Raw genomic sequence first — 24,551 nt, 5'->3', positions numbered from 1 at the left:
GGAGCCAAATACTCTAGATATTCTGCCAGGCACTATGGTAGGCACAGAGAGGAAGCACACATGAATAGCATAGGTTTTATGGTAGGTATCAGGCAGGGTGTGTCAGCAACGACACATATTTTACCTAATCTGTCTTCTTATGACAGATATTTATCGACCCTGTCTTTCTTTCCACACTTAGAGCTGTGGGTCCAAATGTGAACTCTCCTAGAAGAGGGAGGAACTCTTAACTTAGAAAATACATCTGAGAGTTGCAATTTGTTAGCTCGTAGACACAGAGGAGGGCTGAGAAGGATGGGACACTGAAATGACTAAGTAAAGTCACGGAGTTGGAACCCGAAGAGTCCAGATATCATGTATATAGCCCAGTATTTTCTCAGTAAATTACAAATCAAATGCTGCCCTATAGATGATTTATAGGTGACAGATATTAGATATTTGAAGAGATGGAAAATATCATGGAGGAAATAAGAAAGAATTGAAACTATTACTGGGGCAAGGTGTGCCAAGGACCTGCTCCATAGTTACAGTGACTGCTCTGTTTTCGTATTATCAAACTCAGAGTACAATCTCTGCATGATTAATAGGTATCTTTCTTTATCCCTTTATAGGTAATTTAGGCCTCAGCCAGGCATTAATTCCTAAATGGATCACCTCACTCCCAACAACGTGACTGAATTTATTCTCTTGGGACTCACACAGAATCCACACTTGCAGAAAATACTCTTCATTGCCTTTTTGTTCATTTTCTTATTTACTGTGCTGGCCAATATGCTCATTGTCGTTACCATCTCCCTCAGCCCCACACTTTCAGCTCCCATGTACTTCTTTCTTACTTACTTGTCCTTCATAGATGCCTCCTTTACCTCTGTCACCACCCCAAAAATGATCATTGACATGCTGTACCAGAGGAGAACTATCTCCTTGGGTGGCTGCCTGACTCAGATCTTTGTGGAACACTTCCTGGGAGGATCAGAGGTCATCCTCCTCACTGTCATGGCCTATGATCGCTATGTGGCCATCTGCAAGCCCCTGCACTACATGACCATCATGAGACAGGGCCTCTGCTGTCTCCTGGTGTTTGTGACCTGGATTGGGGGAATACTGAATGCCACTGTGCAGGTTATTTTCATGGTCAACCTGTCCTTTTGTGGCCCCAATGTCATCGACCACTTCATGTGTGATTTCTTCCCACTGTTGAAGCTTGCCTGTAGGGACTCCTACATGCTCATAATTGTGGTGACAGCCAACAGTGGGGCTATGTGCTTGCTCATTTTTTCCATGCTGCTCATCTCCTATATAGTCATCCTGAGCTCCCTGAAATCCCAAGATTCCAAAGGACGACGCAGAGCCCTCTCTACATGTGGCTCCCACTTTACTGTAGTTGCACTCTATTTTGTGCCTTGCGTATTCACCTATGTGCGTCCTTTGGCCACCTACCCTATGGACAAGTTGGTGGCTGTGTTCTTTGCAATCTTCACTCCCATGTTAAATCCTATCATTTACACAGTGAGAAATACAGAGGTGAAAAATGCCCCGAGAAGTTTGTTGAAGATGAGAGTAACTTAGGCTGTTCATAACAACAAGAAAGTGGTGATATATATATATATATATATATATATAGGGACGATTATATGTGTTGTAAACTGTTAAAGAAAGTTAACAAATTCTGCAGATCACTGACAGAAAAAAAAACCCCACATGCTAACATTTATTGAATACTTAACAGTGGTTAAGCTCTTTCATACATTCTTTTGATAGCTTTTAATGTACTTTACCAAGGCTTCAAAGGTCATGTGCATAGATTCAGGATATGCAATGGAAAGAACAACTATTGATCCCTAGTTTGACGATTCTAGAGTGTATTTTTCTCGAATCCCACTGCTACTTTACTAAATTTTTCATACATATGTTACTTGGATGAAATCAGCTTTTTCATAGAACCATGATCTCAGAACTTCTTTTGCTTTTGCTTTGTCTGTTGTAAAGGAAAAAAGAGGATGGAAATTCTTAGCTGGATGTAGAAGGGACAGATGGGGAGTGAAAAAATTCACTACAGATTTTTTACTTTTGGCACTATGAATTTACAAAAAGCAAAAAATACAGATACAAAAGGAAGAAAGAATAATTTAAAGCCAAACTTTATGGGGTTTTTTGGCACAAGAAATAAGCCAGAAATGTTGAAATTACTCTTAATTTTGTCTTATTTTCATAAATATCCTTATGGCTCACAGTTTTTCTTGAATATAAAGGAAGTTTTTTCTTTTTCCTTACCAAGACTTAAGGAACCATTTGAAACAATAAAGATAAACATTCTTCTATTTAAACTCAACATAAAGGCATATACTTAAGTTCCAAAGGTATTGCTCTGTAGATGTGATATGTATATTTACACTAAAGGAACACTGTATTATCTATCAGGCATATTCACTTAAGTTAGTTGATTTTTCATGTATTAAATTGGTAGTTCCAATATTACTGTCACCATTTTACAGAGAAGTTGATGCCAAGAAAAGTTTACTAATTTACTTGCCTCAGGTCACATATCTAATGTTTCAGCTGCAAAATTTGAATCCAGGTCTTTCAGATCTCAGTCCTACTTTCTTTGAAATAAAACTCAGTTGTCCATGTTTACGTCTATAGATAAGAAACTTTTCTTCAGTCTTAATGATTCACGTTGTCCTTCAATAAAGATTGTGTCAAATTTGTTGTAGCCTTGTCTCACATGTAGCCATATATTTAAGCAATTATACTCCTCTATGGACAAGGAAAATCAGATCTTTCTATATTAGTACATAACACTATAAATCAAAGCTTCTCCAACTATACCACATCAACTTGTGTTACTTCTCACAAAATTCCCTTTCTCAAACTGTGGTCCTCTAGAGCTATTTTTTATTTTGACCATACAGTAATGCCAGAGCATGGTACACTGTTCTTTTGGGTGACTAGGTGTTCTAGCGTATGCATGGCTCTACAAAATTCGTAAGAAATAGGACCTTTTCCCACAGATTCTACGCTTGAAAGACCATATAAACAGAACTTAGTACATTAAAAAGGATCAAGTTTACAATTGCTGGTGAGAATCAAACATTTCAGCAGAATCTGGATTAAATGATGTGGTTCATTTTGACTGTCACATAGGAGATGAGAGAAAGCCAGTGGTAAGGAGAGGAAAAAGTATTGAGTAAATATTGTTTCTACTCTAAGACAAAAGAGGGAAAATAAGGCCAACGATTGTGTCTTATAGGTAACACCAAGTGCTCAGGGGAGGGGTGATAAGATTAATGAAACACAAATTATAAATTGTCAACAGCAATCTTGGAAGCTGTGAGAACTGAAGGAGGAAATGCAAGTCAGTCTGACATTCTCAGTAGATGGAAACCTCTGGTTTGTGAATAATTTTAAGTCATGTTAAGATGTCCCTTTTTATTCATCATCAAGAATCTCTCATGAGGTCCAACTGCCATCTGATTTTTTCTGATACTTAAAACAACATATAAGGAAGTAAGTATATCTTCCACAAACAATTAATAAGGTAAATAATATTTGGATCTGTTGTATAAGGATGCTTTGGTTTATATGGACTTTTAATTCAGTGAAAATAGGCATTAAGTGAGGAGAGATCAATAATCCGTGTTTAATGCCAACCATAAGGCACAAGTTTTGATAGGTTCTTTACATACTTTAACTCTTTTAGTGTAGCAACAAGTTTTATTAGTCTTTATTCCATTTTATACAAGCAGAAAATGAGGCTCAGTGAAGTTAAGCAACAATATCAAGTCTTTTAGACTCTGTCATCTCTACTCTTCCCACTTCACAATACTGCTTGCCAGCAAGATGTCAAAATTTCAACACACAGAACTGATCATTGGTTGCATTGTCAAGATTGCCCTTGAGGCATTCATCCCTTATTTTGGGGCATCACTTTCTTCCCTCGGCTGTCCCTTGACCTCCTTCTCCTAGGTCACGTGCATTCTCTTGATTCCTCATGTGTTAGAGAAAAGCCATCTGATGATCTTGTAGGGGAGTAAGACATTTCCTCTACCCAAAATGGGTTCATCTGGCTGGAGAATGAAGTTAATTCACATGAGACAGAATAGCAGGAGAAAACTAAACAAAGCTTTATAACATGTATACATGGGAGAAGTCAGGCAAGCTGAGCAACTCGCCAAAATGGCTGAAGTCCCCATGTAAATATCATCTCGGCTAAAGACAAAGGAGGATGTTGGGGGTGGAGAGGGGGTCAATCATGGGAGATTACCACACAAGTACAGTAAACAAATGCAGATTTAAGTCTTTGCCTTTGGCATTGATTAAGAGCTTCTAGAGAGAAGGTCATCCCCTTTCTTCTCCCTGGTACTAGAGGGAGGCACCTTTACAGATAGAGATTTCCTTTACAATGTAAATGTCTCCTAACAAAGGGCCAGCAAGTTCCACCCCTCAGAGCCTCCTTCCCTGTCCCAGTTTATCAAAAGCAATCAGCCCAATAATCCTCATACCAAAGAGACATATCTTGGCGTGGCCAAGACCAATTCCCCACAATCTCATTTCTATAGGTGTATGTCCCTACATGGGCCTCGTGGAAAGTGAGATGTAATGGGCTCAAGAAATAAAAGTCAAAGGAGAAATTTCAAAGAAAGTGACACAGGTGAGAGACATGTTTGGAGGAAGAATAAGGAACTCGATCATTGAGGAGACTGATACTCTGGGCATGAGGGTAGCACTTTGAAGAGCTAAATGTTGTTTCTATAGGACTTTTCCCATTATTATCTCATAGTGCTAATATTTATTACTTGAAAACTGGATCCATTGTCATTTAAGTTCAGCAAATTTTGACTTAGTTCATTTATCAAAATATATTGTTCAGTGCCAACAGTGTGCTGGAGAGTTCTGGGGGCTGTTGAATACCACAGACAAGAACTGTGTTTGTATGTGATGCAGGGTCGGTGAGCCGAGGAGTCGAAAGAAAGATTTCTTGGACTCTCAAGATCTGGCAGTAGTGCTATTTTATTTAGAGAATAGTGTGGAATAGCATGGGGACAGGACCCATGGGCAGTCAGAGCTGCTTCGTGGGGACAGGGCCCACAGGCAGGAGGAGGTGCTGCTGCAGCCGCTTCTGCTGCAAACATGGGTGGAGAGTAAGGCTAAATTTAAGGCATAGGTATGTGAGCCATCTCTTTACAAAACAAAGAACATGTAAAAAAATTAAAATGGTATCAGTGCAGGTGGGGTCTGGCCATTGGGTGGTCCCACAACTTTTAGATAAGAATCAAATCGGATTAAGTAAAGGCCAGAAGCCACCACCCTAAATCAGTTACATGAGGTTGCCAGACAGTAACCAACTTAAGTTCTTGCCTTCCCCATTAAGAGTTTCTAGAGATAAGGCCATCCCCCTTCTTCCTGGCACAGAGAGGAAGGCATCTTTACAGATGGAGGTGTCCCTTACAAATGTAAATGTTTCTCAGCAAAGGGCAATCAAACTCCAGTCCTCGGAGCCTGCTTCTCATCTGCTGTTTTAAAATTAACCAGCCTAAAATCCTCATCAGTATGGATCTTAAATTCAGGGCGGAATAGAGGGATAATAAACAAGTTAACACATAAATAAAAATGTAATTGTGTTAGTAATAAGTTTGCTGAAAAACATTTTATTGAGAGGGTGACTCAGAGGAGAAAAATTAGATATAGATTTGTGTAGTTTGAAGCACAGCTAGAATTTTAGTTAAGATCAAGGTTAAAAAAACACATTATTTCTCCCCTTTCTTTTGTAAGTAAGTTTCTTTAACACATGCATTTGCAACGGGGATGTTATCTCCCCAAAGGTAGGTAAAAATGATTTCTATGGAGACGAAAATATCTTACTGCTTTTACATATAAAGCATAGATATACATAAAGTACATAAATAGTATATCTGTGATGCTAAGATTGTAGGGGGGTTGTTAGGGAAAGAGTATCTAAAAAGGTGCCTTAGGCGGGCAATACTGAAAAAAAAGGTGGAGGAGCACTGCCTAACCCACAGTTAGGTAAGGACATGGAGTAATGTTAGAATGTTAGTAAAGATAATCCAAGTGCAGAGGTTGGTGCATCACCTGTGAGGATGATATTTAGTAAAGCTGAGAGACTCTTCTTTCTCACGAAACTTCCCAGGGTATGTGGGCAAATGTTAATGACCAGGTGTAATCTGTGAAGTATATTGTAAATGTAGCATATTGATATTTTTTTACTATTGAAAGTGGAAAAAGAATAAATACTGTAACCCCAAATATTTCTAAATTGAAAACATGTCATTTGGGAGTACAAGTTGTTATGGGGTCAGACAGAATTTAGTTCTTATTTTTTCTGGCTGAGGTACCTTTTTTAATCCTTAATACTTGCAACTGTACTTCAACTAGATATGACACAATTTTAATAATACTCTTAAAAGATGAAAGAGCACCAAATTAGGTGACAGAAAAATTCAGTCTTGATACGTGCTATGTGGTCAAGAATAAATCCTATTGACTTTTCTTCATTTACATTAATGGGCAGATGGATCATTGTATGGCCATTCTGTTATTGAAGAAGAGATCTTAGTTGTGGAGCAAATAATTGAATGGTTAATACAGCGATCTGATTTTGTGTTTGTGGAGCATGAGCTTGACCTGGCTCCAGTGAAGTTCCGCCCCTGGGAAAAGCAGATCATTGCAGAGGTGGTTGGGAATTCACTGGTATGGTGATTAGCTCTTCAGTCAGTAGAAACATAGCCTCAAAGGAATACAATTAGAGTGATGCAAGTGTGCACACTTTGAAATTCTATGCCCTTTGAAAGTGCACTCTGCCCTCTCTAGGCCCAGGGCTACTACCCAAAGGAAAACGTCTTATTAATGACGTTTCTTCTAAGATGTGGATTGGATACTGTTTACAAATTAAGCTCAAAATGTAGCCAAATGGCAGACATACTTCCACAAATTATTTTGTAAACAGTTTACCTGGCTGTGTTTTGGGGCAGCATTTTCTATTTAGATGAAATTCAAATTCCTCTGCCAACCACAAGGGTTGTTTTCTATTTAAGTCGTTGGACACTTAGAGCATATATTTCAAATCTTTCTTTAAAATTATTAGAAACTCTGATTCTATCAAAATAACTTCCCTTTTTTATTGTGGTAATGTTGGTTCATAGCATGTTAATTTCAGGTGTAAATCATTATATTTAGATTTCTGTGTAGATTGCATCATGTTCACTACCCAAATACTTATAATCCATCACCACACACATGTGCCTAATTGCCCCTTTCACCCTCTCCCCTCCCCCCTTTCCCTCTAGTAACCACCAATCCAATCTCCGTTTCTATACATTCATTTGTTGCTGTTTTTCTCTTTTATGTATGAGTGAGATCATATGGTATTTGACATTCTCCCTCTGACTTATTTCACTTTGCATAATACTCTGAAGTTCCATCCATATTGTCACAAATGATTCGATTTCATAATTTCTTATGACTGAGGAGTATTCTATTGTGGATATATACCACATCTTCTTTATTGATTCGTCCCTTGGTGGGCACCTAGTTTGCTTCCAAGTCTTGGCTATTGTGACTAATGCTTCAATGAACATAGGGGTGAATGTATCTTTACAGATTTGTGTTGTCATGTTCTTTGGATGAATACCCAGCAGTGGAATAGCTAGATCATATGGTAGTTCTATTAATTTTTGGAGGAATCGCTGTATTGTTTTCCATAGTTGCTGCACCAGTTTGCACTCCTAGCAACAGTATATGAGAGTTCCCTTCTCTCCACATCTTCTCCAACACTTGTTGTTTCCTGTTGTGTTAATTACAGCCATTCTGAGGGGAGTGAGGTGATATCTCATTGTAATTTTGATTTGCATTTCCCTCATAGCTAATGATGTTGAACATCTTTTCATGCGAATGTTGGTCACCTGTATATCTTCTTTGGAGAAATCTCTGTTCAGATCTTTTGCCCACGTTTTAATGGGATTATTAGTATTTTTGTTGTTGAGATGTATAAGGTCTCTGTATATTTTGGATATTATCCCCTTATCATGTATATGGCTTGCAAATATCTTCTCCCAGTTGTTAGGCTGTCTTTTCATTTTGTTGATGGTTTCCTTTGCTGTGCAGAAGCTTTTTAGTTTGATGTAGTCCCATTTGATTATGTTTTCTATTGTTTCCCTTTCACGGTCAGACATGGTACTTGAAAATCTGCCGCTAAGACTAATGTCAAAGAACATACTGCCTATGTTTTCTTCCAGGAATTTCATGGTTTCAGGTCTAACATTCAAGTCTTTATTCCATTTTGAGTTAATTTTTGTGCATGGTGTAAGATAATGGTCTACTTTCATTCTTTTTCATCTGGCTGTCTGGTTTTCCCAACACCATTTATTGAAGAGATTTTCCTTTCTCCATTGTGTGCTCTTGGATCCCTTATAGAAAATTAGCTGTCCATAGATGTACGAGTTTATTTCTGAGCTCTCAATTCTGTTCCATTGATCTATGTGTCTGTTTTTCTGCCAGAACTATGCTGGTTTTATTACTATGGTTTTATAGTATATGTTGAAATCAGGGAGAGTGATATCTCCAAATTTGTTCTTTTTTTCTCAAGATTCCTTTGACTATTTGGAGTCTTTTGTTGTTCCATACAAATTTTAGGATTCTTTGTTCTATTTCTGAGAAAAATATTGTTGGAACTTTGAAAGGAATTTATTGAATCTGTAGGGTGCTTTAGGAAGTATGGGCATTTTAACCATGTTAATACTTTCAATCCAGGAGCATGGAGTATCTTTCCATTTCTTGATGTCTTCCCTAATTTGTTTAAAAAATGTTTTATAGTTTTCAGTGTACAGATCTTTCACCTTTTTGGTTAAGCTTATTCCTAGATATTTTATTATTTTTGTTCCAACTGTAAATGTGATTGTATTCTTAATTTCTCTTTCTGCTACTTCATTGTTAGTGAACACAACTCATTTTTATATGTTGATTTTGTATCCTGCGGCTTGACTATATTCATTTATTATTTCCAAAACGTTTTTAGAAGATTCTGTAGGGTTTTCTATCTATAAAATCATGTCATCTGCAAATAGTGATCGTTTCACTTCTTCCTTTTCAGTTTGGATTCCTTTTATTTCTTTTTCTTGCCTGGTTGCTGTGGCTAAGACTTCCAATACTATGTTAAATAAGAGTGGTGAAGTGGATATCCTTGTCTGGTTCCTGTTCTTAGAGGGATGGCTTTCTGTGAGACTAAGGACACCAAGATGACCCTGAAAATCAGAGTTGAGTATTTTTTCCCTTTTTATTGTAGAGGTTGTGGTAAAGCAGGGTGAACTTCAGTGTGCTGACTATCCTTTTTAGGATGCTGTCCAATGTAGATTTTCTTAATGAGCTTGTTGCAGCAGAGAGGATGATTTCAGATAATCAGAAGTTTTACTTATAGTGGCATTTCTATTGAGTCCACATATATCAGAGGCTGTTAACCTTTCATGTAGCAGATCCTGATTATTCAGCATCCTCTATGACAAATTTACTTTTTCCTCTCACTTAAACTATAATAAGCACCAGTGTTAGTTCAGCAAAACAAGAGCCGTATAAAAGAGTAAATTATAAACTTGAGTCTTCAATAATAAGAACCATTAGATTTAACAGATCATCTTGGAATTTATTTAAATCCTCTCAAAATTATAAAAGTATAACTAGACTTTTTAGTGTTGATATAAGAAACAAATCCAGATATAGCTGTAAAAAGAGATACAGACACTGGTATAAATGTAGATGCAGATGCAGAGGTGTTTTCTGTTTCCTTATATCAAATATCTCCTCCTGGAGGAGAGGGGGCAGTGTATCTGTCTAGTCATGTTTATTTTTTTATGACAATTGATGGTTTATACTGCTTTGAGAATAGCATCTATGTCTATATTTACTAAAGTAATTGAGGAAACAATGTGGTAAGTTACATGAGTTTATTGAATTCCAGTAAACGATTGTGTTTATATTTCATTTCATTTCATTCATTATGTAGTCTTCATAAACGTATTACCAAATAAGGAGTTTTTAAATTAACTTTAATTACAGAACTGATACTGAAACATAAACTCTTTAATAAAAATACTGTATACCTCTAAAAGCCCCTTTGGCCATCACCCCCTTTATTTCTCAGAAGTAAATCTTTCCTTCCACACATTCTCCAATTAATTTATGAGCACAAATGTTCTCATAGAAACTACACAGTCGTCTGTGGTTGTGATTTATTTTAACATACAAGTTATCATACTGATTACCTTTGTGTACTTTATTATATTTTCCACTCAAAAATATATCTTAGTGATTTGTATCATAGTAAATATGCCACAAGGATCCAAAATTTAAATTTCTACCTTGTTTTCCATAATAAGAACGTACCACATCTTATTTCCATTCTACTGTCAGATAGATCATTTCCATTTTCCAAATTTGAAAATCTGCTATGAATATATTTTTCTATGTTTTCTGGAGTATTTTCACTGGGCCACTCACCAAAGTGTTATATAAACAGCCTTTTTAACTTTATTTTTATGAAGTTGATGAGTAGGAGTAGTATCTCATTGTTGTTCAAGCTTTATTTCCCTGATTCTAATGAGGTTGGGCGTTTTTATATATGATATTGGCTAGTAGTAATTTCCTTTCTGTGTATTGACTAGTCAAATGTTTTCTTTTTTAGAAAATTGTGTTGCTTATCTTTAAATTATTGCTTTGTAGGATTTATATTTACACTCATTTTGTCACTTTTTTAAATATTTTGTTCAAGGTGGGCACAAAGGGTGAAGTGGTGCACCTATAATATGACTGACAAATAATAACGTACAGCTGAAATTTCACAATGTTGTAAACTATCATAATCTCAATAAAAAGTAAAAAAACACTTTGTTCATATAGAATTTTTTCATACAGAAAGTATAAATATATATTTTATGAATTTGCTTTCTGTAATTTGCTTAAAACAAATCCCTATTCTATGAAATAAATCCATTATAATTATTTCTCAAATATTTTTCCTAGTTTTATTTGACAAATTTATATCTTTCAATCATCTGGAATATAATTTTTATGCCTTGTGAGGTATTTTTTTCCTCCAGAGGGAGATTCAAAGTCCTAACATCAGTTACTGAAAAGTTCATTATTTCACATCAATTTTAAATTTCAATTCAAACATAGAATAAATTCCAATATTTTATGTGTTTATTTATTGGCTGTCCTATTGTCTAGCTATCTGCTTTCATCAATTCTTTAATTGTCATAGTTTTCTAATATACTTCCATTCTGAAAGGTATGTCTATGTTCTTCATTCTTTCTTTTAAAAAGTTAGCTTAACTACTGTAGATATTAACTGTTTCTGAATTTTGGAATCAGATTTTCAAGTTTCATGGAAGTTTTTGTCAGAATGTTTGTTTTAATTATTGAATGCATTGATTAATTTGGGAAGAATTGACATCTTTTCTATATTGATCCCCCCTAGCCATTAACATGGTATATCTTTTTACTTGTTTCAATATTTTTATATTTTTTAACACCATTCTATATTCAAGGAGGGAATTTTATCTGTAAGGACAAATAACCACAGTTAAAAGAATCTTTAACATTTTATTTTAAACAAATCACACTGCAGCTCAGAACCATTGCAATTGGAGTTTTGCTTGTGTGACAGTGATATTGCCAGAGATTTTGCAAAAAATCAGACCACAGGGTGTTAACTTGGGATTCATGGATTCAAGTTCAATCGAAAGTCCATGAACCTCTTAAAATCCTATTAAAAATATCTTTATATGTCAAATGTGCATTTTCCTAACACAATGTCACAGGAACTCAGAGGGAATAATGGACAGTGTTCAATTGCTGTTATAGCTCTTCACAATTAGGCTGACATTTTATCAATGTGTTGGGTTAATCTTTTTATAAAAATGAACCTCGAGTTTAGCTGTTTGTGACACATTTTAGATGACTTTGGAGAAAGGAAGTAAGAGATGTAATATAATATTTTACACCAAAGAAATATTTTCTTTTTAACTAAAATATTATAAGGATTGGTCCCAGGAGCCTGTAATGAGCCTGGCAAAGAAAGTTAGTGGCTCAATTCAAAGAGATACAAGATAGTGGAACAGATCTAGTGAAGAAGAGTGTCTGGATGCAGTTTGCCCCTCAAGTGTGCTGCCATAAAAGAAAGTGTCAGAAAATGTGACCAAAGGATAAAAATGATGAGAACTCCTTGCTTAGACTGGGAAGTGAACTGTACTCTACCCGTAGGTAGAGATTGTATGTATTTTGTACACTGCTATTCTGTTAGTACCAATTATAGGGGTTGTATCATAATAAACCATCAACATATTTTCATTGAATAAATAAATGGCTTTTAAAATAAATCAATAATTTTAAAAAGCTCAGTGTTTTCGAGTATATTAACTTCCCTCTCTATATGATCAAACTCACAGAAGCAATAGGACAGAAAAACATCACAGAATTTATCCTCCTGGGACTTTTTAGCTATGAGGATGTGAAGGTTGCCTGCTTTGTCCTGTTCTCGCTTTGCTATATTGCAGTTCTCTCAGGAAACCTGCTCATTCTTCTTACCATCAGGAGCAGCCACCTCAGTGAGTAGCCTACATGCTTTCATGGATGTCTGCTTCAGCTCCACAGTGGCCCCCAAACTGATCACAGACTTACTGGCCCAGTAAAAGACAATCTCCTACAATGGCTACATACCCCAGATGTTTTATGCTCACTTCTTTGGTGCCACTGAGACCTTCATCTTGGTGGCCATGGCCTATGACCACTTTGCAGCCATCTGCAGGCCCCTTCATTACATAGTCATCATGAGCAGACAAGTGTGCTATGTCCTTGTGATGGCCTCTATTATGGGAGCATTTATCCATTCAATCCTGCATGTATTGATTATTATTGAACTTCCCTTCTGTGGTCCCAATCAGATAGACCACTATTTCTGTGATGTACTCCCCTTGCTGAAGCTGGCCTGCATGGACACCAGCTTATTGGTCATTGTGACCATTACCACCACAGGAGTAATGTCCATTTTGACCTTTGTTGCCTTGGTAATTTCTTACATCATCGTCCTGTCAACCCTGAGGACTCATTTATCCGAGGGCCACTGCAAAGCCCTCTCCACTTGCAGCTCACACATCACTGCTGTGTTCACGTTCTTCTTGCCCCTCCTCTTCACCTATGTCCCCACTGTTGATTCTCTCAGTGATGATAAGCTTTTTGCCCTATTTTACACCGTGATTGCACCCATATTCAACCCTCTCATCTACACACTGAGAAACACAGACATGAAGAACACCATGAGGAAAGTGTGCTGAGATACATTGTTTCAAGGGAAATGAAGACACTGGTGTTCAAACCTTTGGCAGATCCTGTTCTATCTACAGAATCATTAATGCCAACAGATGCACAGATACAGAGATGTGGAGGGCTGTCATGAAAATTTGCAAGCCCTGAAGAGATAAGGACCGTCAGCCATTCTCTTTCTGTTACTTTTCTGAGACTGTATAGAAGAGAGGTGGACCATATGATCTCCAGATCTCTTCCAGCTCTGACAATCTGGAATTTACGTCTGACATTTTGAACCCTTCTGCTTTTTATGATCCATGACGTAGTGGGCATTATAGCACTTTTATCAGGGCAAATTGTGGGTAAATTGTAAAGACTGCATGGTTCGGCAGTTGTGCCCTGCTTTAGGAAACAGATATCTTGACTGAGATACCTCTCACAGATAGAGGTCCTAAGCATTTCCATTTTTTCTTTTTTGAGGAAGATTAGCCCTGAGTTAACATCTGCCACCAATCCTCCTCCTTTCTGCTGAGGAAGACTGGCCCTGGGCCAACATCCATGCCCATCTTTCTCCACTCTATCTGTGGGATGCTTACCACAGCATGGCTTGACAAGTGGTGCGGAGGTCAGCACCTGGGATCCGAACCAGTGAACCTGGGCTGCCAATGCGGAGCATGCAAATTTAACCACTGTGCCACCCAGCCAGCCACAAGTGTTTCCATATTTTTGAAGCCTCCATTGCAATAAAAAAAAAGCAATGATAAAAGTATGTGTATTGTATATTTTAAATCTTTAAATTAACATTACAATAATGCTTCTAAAATAATGCAATGCAATGTATTTATACTATTCACACTATACTAATGAAACATATTGTCATTGATTCTTAGTACCCCATCAGTGGTGCATTACGGTACAGTCTGCACTCCGTATTTGTAGGTTCCCCATCTGTGAACTCAACCAACCATGGATCCAAAGGCCTAAGATGCTTGCATCTGTACTGAACATGCACAGAATTGGTATCTTGTCCTTATTTTCTAAATAATATAGTACAACAACTATTTACCTACATTTAGATAGTATTAGGTATTATAAGTAATCTACAGGTGATTTAAAGTAAACAGGAGGATGTGCATAGGTTATCTGCAAATAACTACGCCATTTATGGATTTTGGCATGGGGGAGTTCTGGAACCAATCCACCATGGATACTGAGAGATGACTGTAAAAGTTTCACATTGGATGATGAACATCTTTTTTCGATCTTATGAAGTGTAATTCCATGACTGTATTTGTCTTCATTAGCATACAACTTAATGCTCTATGTAAATGTGCAACATAGAAAATCTACAATCTTGTGAAAGGCCTTGAGCTTAAGAAGGCAGGTAGCTGAATAAATGGAGGCTCCTGGGGTGCATTTTGTTAACTCTCACTGCTCCTTAAGCTAACTAGCATCTTTTGATGTTTTGTTCTATCATTCAAATTATGCAAATCTGTCTCATTTCCACTCAGGCAGGCCCTCATACTAGGGAAAAATAAAGAAGATTAGATTAAGAAATAGGTAAAACCAACTGAAAACTGAGGCATAAGCCAAGATCATTGTTACATTGAAGTGTTTCCTTAATTTATACAAGATTCCTCAAGCTTTGTGAAGTGGAAGGGACTTCTGATGTCATCTAAGGTCATCCACTAGCACAACATACACCTGAGGAACTGAGGCCTACAGGTTGGGTTCAATATGTATTCAAATAAGAGACACATTTCTATTATTTTCTGGTGCCACATCACCTTCACCATAGTCCCTATTAAGAAATTGTATTGTATATACTTTAGGCATTATTGTACCTTATTCAATAGGAATCCAAGTTTTAATATGAGGAGTACAATTAAAAGTAAATTTAATGTGAGGAGTACATAAAAAATTAGGCATAGGTTGATGAAGATTTTAGCAAGAGTTTTTCTCTTTCAAAAAGCCCCTGACATGTGTACTGCCTGAAAAACTAGATAACGCAGAACACAAGGCGTGGAAGAAAAGTTATAAAAGTTATAAAAGTATACTGAAAAGGAGGTAAGAAAGACAACAGAAGATCAAGTCAGGGTTTAGATTTAATGTTGATCTCCTGGTGGTGATTACCTCATCATGGGATTATCCAATTCAGCAAGGTGAGGGAGAACAGAAATGTCTATAGATGCGTGGACAGGCATCTAATTCTGATATTTATTTTTAATAAGCCTGTTACTGATGCATATGTAGGTCACATTCTCCAGAAATGAATTAAATTTGCTTATTGTAACAAATTCGCTATGTGATTTCTCCCAAAAGAAGACACGCCTTTCAGAAGTCAGTTTGAATATGGCTCATATTTATCTTTTTTAAACTCTTTTCTTATAATTTATTAACAAAAGAGGTGGGAAAAGGAATCTACCCAAGTGTCATTAGTAATATGTCCTTCTCTTCCTATGTGCTATCCATGGATGAAATAGTGGGAGGGAGGCTGCTTGTATACGTAGGTATTTAGAATTTGTCCTTTATGTATATAACCAAGGTTATCTTTTGTCCCTCATGCCCCGTCTCTCTAACTTGGCCTTTTATACTGCTCCTTTGAAAGTACCTTACACTAAAGATATTGGAGGTTTGATTAATTCAAGAATATACCTCATAATCCCAAATTCTACAGTTTGACCATGCTGTTCTTGGATCAGCCAGCTCTATATTGACATGTAACAAGCCCTTCTAAAACCTGTGTCCTATACACTAAGCATTTAATTATCACTTATGTGTTCTTGGGTAAGCTGGGGTTCAGCTGATCTAGGTTGAGCTTGATGGGGCTTAATTCCAGACTTCAGGGTAGATTTGCATTCCTTACTTGTACATTATCAGTGTGTAAATCAGGGGGTTTAACATGGAGTGACAATGGTGTAAAATACAGCCGCCATCTTATCCTCTGAAAAGGCAGTACCAGGGTGTGTACACATGAAAGTACAGGGACCGAAAATGTGGATGACCATAGCAATGTGGAAGCCACAGCTAGAGAGAGTTTTGCACCTGCCTTCTGCTGACTGCTTTCTCAGGGACACCAGGATGATGGTATATGAGGTTAGCAAGACAATAAATATCCTCAGTGATGACAGCACTGTTTGCTGTTACAACACCACCAACAACATATGTGTTTCTGCAGGCAAGCTCCAGCACAGGGCAGACAGCACAAAAGTAATGATCAATCTCATTGGGTCCACAAAAGCATAGTTGGACTACCAGAGCCTCTTGATTAATGGAGTATAAGAAACTTCCCACCCAGATTCCCAGCAACATTTTATTGCATCTGTCCTGGCCCATTATAGCTATGTAGTACGGGAGTTTACAGATAGCAACATAACCATCATAGCCCATTATAGTAAGGATGATGATCTCAACCAAAGAAATGTTCCCCCAAGAGTTGCAACATGCACCCACACAGGAGATAGTTTTGCTCTTGGCTGGTAGGTCAAAAAGCATCTTAGGAGCTGTGACTGAAGAGTAACAAATGTCCACAAAAGACAAGCAATTGAGAAAGAAATACATAGGGGACTTGAAAAGGTTGCCCATGTAAGTTATCAGCATGATGAAGAGGTTTCCCAGAAGAACGACTGTGTAGAAGAAAGAAAACACCCCAAAGCATAATTCTTCAACCTCTAGGTTCTGAGAAAGACCACAGAAAATGAATTGAGTTACATTGTTAATTTTTTTCCAAGGAATTAATCTATGTGGCCAAGTTCCCAAGAGAATTAAATTGTGTGAAAGAAAAACATATGAAAGACCAACAAAATTTACTTCTAACTCAAAACAAATGTATAGTCACAGTAGTTGAAAATGCAAAAATGGATGCTTACTGTTTCTTAGCATGCATACTTAAAGAAATTGAAGTTCACATATTCTGATCATCTTACTTCCACATGATAGTCCATTCCTTCACTTCAGATGAGGAAACAAAGTCTAGCGAAATAAAGTAAATCCCCTAGTCACACATCTAACCAAGGATCTCACCTCTCTCACCTTTTATTAGGTTTTTTCATCTGTTTGTTTCTAAAAATTTAGTTAGTTCTTATTCTGTCCAAGGCACTCAATGTAATTTTGAAACACTTTCTGTGTTTGGGGATATTGTAACATTTAGATATTTGAAAAGATTCACTTTATTTTTGACACAGAAATGTAAACATATATCTGCATTTTTCCTTCTGAATACTGCCATGAGTATTCAAGTAGTTGAAACCAGGTGACCTCTGCAGGTTCTTCTTAAGAAACGTGGATCTTTTTGTACATGAATTTATGGTCCCCTATTTGATATTGTACGGGAGGAAGACATTTCCTCTACCCACTGTGCGTTCTTCTGGCCAGAGAATGAATTAAATTCACATGAGACAGAATAACAGGTGAAAATTAAACAAAGCTTGATAACATGTATACATGGGAGAGGTTCAGGCAACCTGAGCAACTTGCCAAAGTGGCTGAAGCCCCCACCTTAAATATCATCTTCAGCTAAAGACAAAGGAGGATGTTGGGGGTAGGGGGAGTCACTTACAGGAGGTTACCAGATAAGCACAGTAAACAGAAATAAGTTATTACACAGATTTAAGTCCTTGCCTTCTGCATTGACAAGAGTTTCTAGAGAAAAAGTCATCCCCCTTTCTTCCTGGTATGGACAGGGAGACACCTTTACAGATGGAGATTTCCTTTACAATGTAAATGTCTCTTAACAAAGGGTAAGTAAATTCTGCTTTTCAGTTGCTTTCCTATCTGCAGTTTATTAAAAGTAATCAGCCTAAAATAATCCTCATGCCAAAGAGACACATCTTGAGGTGGCCGATTCCCATCCCCCACAATATCAAGCTCTCAGAGTCAAGAGGTGGTGTGGTGTAGTAGAAAGAGGACCTGATACAAACCTGATTCTGAGACAATGGTGCTGTAACTCTAGATAAATCATTTATCTTCTTGGGGCTTCTGTAATCCAATTTGTGAAATGATATAGTTTCAATTTCATTATCGTCTATCATATTTACAGTAATTTCTACCATGAATTAAATCAATTCTCTCAGCCTGGAATAGCCAGAAAACTCTGATAAGGAGGCAGAAATAAGAGAAGATAAAGCAATAAAATAAACCTCTGGAGGCAAAGTAAGATCTGTTTGATTTGAATGGAGGGAAGGAGAAGTCTTTGATAATTTCTGGATTCCTCAGAAATTACTTTGCCTTGATATTTTAAAGATTTGTCTGTTAATCAGAAAAAGAAAAAGAAAACCTCTGCCCTTTAATTTCACCATTCCTTCATGTATCCTTTTAATCTTTCATGTTTCATGCTAGTCTATATTAGCTCTTCCATGTAGGATAAATTAAATATTCCTGGAAGAGTTCATCACTGAAAGATACTTTAGTATACTGAAAGACAGGTTTAGGAAGAGGACAATATTTAGTTTAAATGGATAAGTCTTCAGTGATGGAATTTCGGGTACTCTAACAGGGTCACTGGAATGTATATGTGGAATAGTTTTGATCAAAGGGGCTTACAAGTTATTCCTCAAACCAAGCCACAGATGTAAATTATTCCTTTAGTTTTAGGTTAGGATAGGATTGCACAGAATCTTATATAATTATTAGGAATTTTGCCCACCTGAGGCAACTTCATTGCAAGATCTGTCAAGTTAGTGCTTACAACTCTGACTGATCTCTGTTCTTGGCTATCCCTTTGAAGAAACATTGTGCCTGGCACTTCTAGCTTTTGGGAAACTACAGGGCTGTGTTTTCTCAGGTCTGTATAATAGTGTTGACAGAGCAGTCAGTACAAGTGTACCTTTTCTTATATATTACAAAATAATAATAATAGGAATAGGAATAATTCAAATTCAGACTCAAGCACATCCCTATGCTTCTTTTTACATGTTCATTCCCCTCTGGTTTTTCTTTCTGAATTAAAACTTACTACTCTCACTGAGAGAGTCCTTCAACTTTAGAGAGCTCAAATCCTAGTAGTTTTTGACAACCATGAGTTGTGTTGCTTGCTTTTCATCTAGAAGACTGAGACTTGTTCCACCACTGTCCATACCCTAAGTCCTAAAGGAATTCTTTCTCCTTGGATCAAGACCCATCTCAAAGAATTCCTCTGTCAACTTTCTGAGCATTTCAAACATGGTAATGCCTCAGTTTGTTTAGAAATTATTGGCATTTTCTTATTCACCATCATGTTACCTTATGTGATAGTCATGTATGGATGCACTTCATTACCTTATCATCATCTTAATAATTGTATTCTCCCCTTATTTCTGAACACAGGGTTGTTCTACCACATGCCCAGCTGGGCAGCCAGTGCAGGACAGGTTGCCCAGAGACCAAAGAAAAATCCCAGAGACAGCAAACAAGACATATTGGTTTATTGGGGAATTAACTTACAGGGAAGGTCCAGTGTGGCTGGTGGGACAGGCAATATGCACCCACTACTGCTCCCTGAGAGAAGCTTGTGTAAGTAGGCAGAGGAACAAAGGCTGCATGCTTGCCATGGAGGACTGTCCCTGTATGACCTGCATTCCGAGGACCAGAGCCCCCATTAGAGGGCCTCTATGTTCCCTCAGACTGTGAGGGTCCTTGTTCTAACTATCTCACGAGAAAGCAGCTGGGTTGGCCAAGCCCAGGACTGTTATCATCATGAGTGCTGGCATGTAGTCCAGACAAGGAGCTTCAAGGATACATTGTTTTTAAAGGGGCACACTGGCTAGTGCCCCTACAAATGTCTTGCAATTGTATTACAGTTATTCACAATATAGAAATTTAATTGAATTCTCTTTTTCTGCAAATGTTTTATATTCGTTTTAGAATAAAAACAATCTCACCAGTTTTGTCCAGGGCTTGAGTTTTGCTTTATTTTCCTGTCTTTCCTGAGATAATTTGGGTACAGCTGTCCAAAATAAAGTAAGAGTGATGCTTTGTAAATTGCCTTATGAATAATTAGTACCAGAGAATCTCTGACCCCAAAAACTCAAAGGCTGATAGAGGTTGTATTTATTGCTCACAGTTCTGTCTCTCACCTACTGAAATCTGCCATGTCACAGTATCTTTGACAACAAATGCTCTTTTCTCTACTTCGTGTAAGGTCTTCTTAAAGAGAGTGATGCAAAATGTTAAATGACCTTGGAGAAAGTCTTTCTCCCAGTTTCCCTCGATAATCAGGACCACATCAGAAAACTAACGAGTTTTAATTTCCAGATGCCTTTTCAATTTGCTAAAAAAAATTGAAAATTTTCCTTTATTTGATAAATTTAAAACCTGATCAATTCTTATGTTTAAGACCAAACACTAATCGTACGCATTTCTGCAAACAAAAGTAATTATAACAGAAGGAGGGAGGGAGGAGGATGAAAGAGGTAATAGGGCATATGCATACAGTGATGGGTGTCAATTAGTCTTTGGGTGGTGAACATGATGTAGTCTACACAGAAAATGAAATATAATGATATACACTGAAATTTATATAATGTAATAAACCAACGTTACCTCAATAAAAATAAAGATGTTGAACAAAAAGAAGTAATTGTTTTATGATTGTTCATTGGACTAATGTGCTTCAGTATATATATTAAATATTAGATATTTAATATAACATATATTAAAATATCTTTTTGGCCTATATCTCTATTGAATTTTACTTATTCTAGTCATTTGAAAGTTCTATTTGATTGGAAAATAGTGGACTCAATAGTCTATTGGGCTTCACTGCTTCTGTTTGCAGTTGAATCTTTGCTGTTTTCTGGAGAAAATGATGGGAAGAAGTTCAATTCCAGCCTATACCTGGGATGAAACATAGTGCAGGCTTTCCTCCTTTTACTTGTTGATTGTAAACCATTAAGGTTGACTCTTGACTACTAATATTCTTTTTTATTTTTTTCTATTCCTACTCTTTTCTTTCCCTTCATTCCTGCTTTTCTTTCTTTCACCTTTCAATCCTCATCTCACCTCCTTCTTCCTTTTTCTTACAATGTCCCAAAATTCATAATACTCTTAGTTGTTCGTATTCTTAGAGGGAACTTATGAGCTGCCACCACTTAGTAGTAAGCACAGCTGATTTCTTGATCCACTGGACCTTTTAAGAGAGGCTGTATGTTCGTTTTTCAAACCATCTGTAAACAGTGTATCCATTATGTCCCCTTTCCCTTTGGCCAAGGTTCTCCCCACAGTGAGCCACTTTCCCCACAGTTTCTGGCCATGTCCTGGACACTTCCTGCAGTTGTAATAGAAGGAATAGTCCAAATTAGCATCTGGGGCATTCATAGCAAGATGTAAGCTTGATGGGAAAGCCATTAGGCATACTTAGGCTCCAATCATGAAACATAGTATCTATCACCTCAGGAACAACACGGAATCTCTGAGGAAGGATTCCAGAAATGCCCACATGGGTGAAGCCAAGGTCCTGTCAAGTCAAACCCATAAGTGAACTTAAGATGGAGAATAGTTTCATCTATGATCTCTTAATATCATGGTAAAGTGTGGACCATTGATAGAGTGTCTCTGGCTACAAGCAAGGCAAGTATAGGAATCTGGGTGATTCTTCATACAAATGAAGCTCAGTAGAGTTCACTCTTTTGCCACTTATATCTGCTTGTATTTTATAATGATATTAGGGTCTTTTTGGAGAGGGAAATTCCTTCTTCCACTAAAGGAGAGGAGATCAGAGGCATAAATCGACTTCTTCAAGAAGCTAGCCACTTCTAGTTTCCTCATAAGACATGAAGTGGGGTAAAAAAATCAAACTATGTTCTCTACTGCCGCGGCTGTTCATAGGGCTATATCTGATATGCATCAACTTGCTACTCCAAACACTGGGACTTGATCTCCTTTACAGTTAGCTGTTACGTCTCAGTTGCTTAAAATCTCAGGTAAATTTAACTTCACCCAAAAGGGATTTGATTCTTTTTTGCTTTGCCTTTGTCAGCAGAAGCTACTGAAAATCAGCAGTCTCCCTAGTCATCAAATAAGTGATTTGGAATAGCACCGCCATTTACAGTATATATTATCTCTAAAATTTAAAGGCCCATGAAGTACTACGCCTCTTTCTTAATGGTAGAAGACATGAATAGAAAACACTACTTTTACATTGAGGGAACCTCTGCATCCTCCAGACCACAGGACTCCTAAGAACTCTAACCATGTGACAATCCCCTGAAACTTCACAATGGTTATCTTCTGCTTTCTGCCTGTATGAACTTGGAGGTGTGTAAGTTACCTATTGTTATGTACTGGATAACAGTACTGAGCCAAAAATTAGTGGTTTAAAACCACACAATTTAATCCAAAAGTTAGTTGTTTTAAATCACAAAACCAAAACTTAAAGGCTCAAAATAAAAACACTTATGTGATTATTATTCTGCAATTTGGGTTGGATCAAACTGGGTGTTTTTTCTACTGATTTTACCTGGAAACACTGATGGTTTGAATGGGGTAGAAGGTCCACTATACCTTCATTCATATATCTGGCAATTGATTCAGATACTTCAGTTCTCTTTCATTCTCCAGTAGTGTAGATTGGGCTCCAGCACACCATAATTGTTTCAAGGAAGTTATTGTTTCATGAAAACTAAATCTTCAAGGTTTCTCAAGACAAGCTTCAGGAATCGTACAACATCACTTTTTACCACATTCTACTCATGTGGTTGAAAGGTTACACGTGACGTGTCACAAGGTTAGCTCAGATAAAAGTAAGTAGAGATATATTCTGCTTTTTAATGGTAAGAATTGCAAGAGTTGTGATCAGTGTATACACAGGGTTATATAGGATACTTGCTAATTCTTACTCACTAGTCCATTTAGCATAATGGTGTCATCAATATAGTGGACAACTGGATGTTTTGCACACTGTTCAGAAGATTAAATTTGCTAGGATTCTGATATGAAAAAAATGACAAGAGATAACATGGCCCTCAGGCAAGGTTCTCTTGTCCTTGCCTCATAAGGTGAATTTATTTTCTTCTACTCTCTCATTGTGTTGGCGAAGAGCTACAAACCAAGTACTAGAGGATCTGATACTCCAATAAGGTTAATACATCATTCACTGAATCTTCCACTGGGAATACTACCTAAATGATATTATAACAGTTCAAAGTCATATAAGTCATATGCTATAATCCATCTACTTTTTACATGGGTGAGACAAATTAATTAAATGGTGATATTATGCAAAACTTCAATCCTTCAAATCTTTTGTGGTTACTTTTATCTTTGAAATTCCTTGCAAAATATGGTTTCATTTCTGATTTCCTATTTTGTCTTTGACATAGGAGCTCTTATTATAGAAGAATCAACAAGAGGTTTCTTCCAGGTGTTATGTATACATATATTACAATTAAATATTTGAGGAATGGGGAAATAATCACAGCATATATTCATTGACACATCAAACCTACTCTGAGGCAGTCTTGTAGCAAAACTCAATTTATCATGTGGCCTTCATAAGCCTCCAGTCTAACTGGAGGATTATGATAGTATTTTAAGTTTCTTCTATCAGTGCAAGGTCAGATATTATAACGAATAATTCTCAAGAGGTCTGGGTATTCTCCTATCCTCAACAACACAGTTCCTCTGGCAAACTGATCCCTTGTCAGCCTCTCCTCTCTCCCAGGAAGCTCATGCACCTTCATGTAATTTGTTATAATCCATAATCCTATCCAAGCTCCAAGGAGATGGCTGCCCATGGAGATTGCCAAAATATTGAATACCAAGTCCTTATTCAATATCCAGAATATCTTTATCCAGAATTAGATTCCTCCTGCCACTCAAATCTGACACTTTCAAGATCCATTCCTCAAAACTGTTCTCCTAGCTCCCACAATTTTAGATTGTGCTGCAAATACATTGGGGGTACAGGCTATTTCCTTTCACATTCAGAGCTTTACTTGTGTCACATTGATATTTGAGTCTATTTATTGGTCTAGGTAATAAGGGTTGTGGCCTTTGATATTGAGAAACAAAAATATGAATCTTTTGAGGATCTTGTTTCAGGTGAAGTTACTGTGTATTATCCACTCAAAGGTATGCTATTATTTTGGAGCATGGATAAGGGAATCACTCTGCCAGTCCAAAGGTTAAGAGAATTTGAAGGTCCAAGTTCTCATGTTTTCTCACCCTGAGGCACCTTGGGCACCTGGAACTCTAGTAACATGTAGGACGTTTGCCCTTGATGGGCAGCATTGTGCTCTGAACTTGGCTGCTGAAGAAGATGTCAA

The 24,551-nt window shown here is 37.2% G+C and overlaps 2 protein-coding genes across 2 annotated transcripts; both read left to right on the top strand.

Annotated features, from left to right (window-relative positions):
- Positions 1-645: 645 nt before the first annotated feature.
- LOC139040544 (olfactory receptor 4C3D-like) lies at positions 646-12,698 on the top strand. The gene is made up of 3 exons (XM_070487305.1): positions 646-1,543; positions 6,530-6,708; positions 12,564-12,698. The coding sequence occupies exons 1-3, from the start codon at positions 646-648 to the stop codon at positions 12,696-12,698; spliced, it is 1,212 nt and encodes a 403-aa protein (XP_070343406.1).
- An 84-nt stretch (positions 12,699-12,782) lies between these two features.
- On the top strand, positions 12,783-13,340 carry LOC139040543 (olfactory receptor 4P4-like). Its single transcript, XM_070487304.1, has one exon. It carries the CDS (start codon positions 12,783-12,785, stop codon positions 13,338-13,340), a length of 558 nt encoding a protein of 185 aa, XP_070343405.1.
- Positions 13,341-24,551: the final 11,211 nt, after the last annotated feature.

Source organism: Equus asinus, chromosome 17 (genome assembly GCF_041296235.1).
Source record: "Equus asinus isolate D_3611 breed Donkey chromosome 17, EquAss-T2T_v2, whole genome shotgun sequence".
Classification (NCBI taxonomy): domain Eukaryota; kingdom Metazoa; phylum Chordata; class Mammalia; order Perissodactyla; family Equidae; genus Equus; species Equus asinus.
Note: the sequence above shows the minus strand (reverse complement) of the source record. Positions and strands in the feature narration are given on the sequence as shown.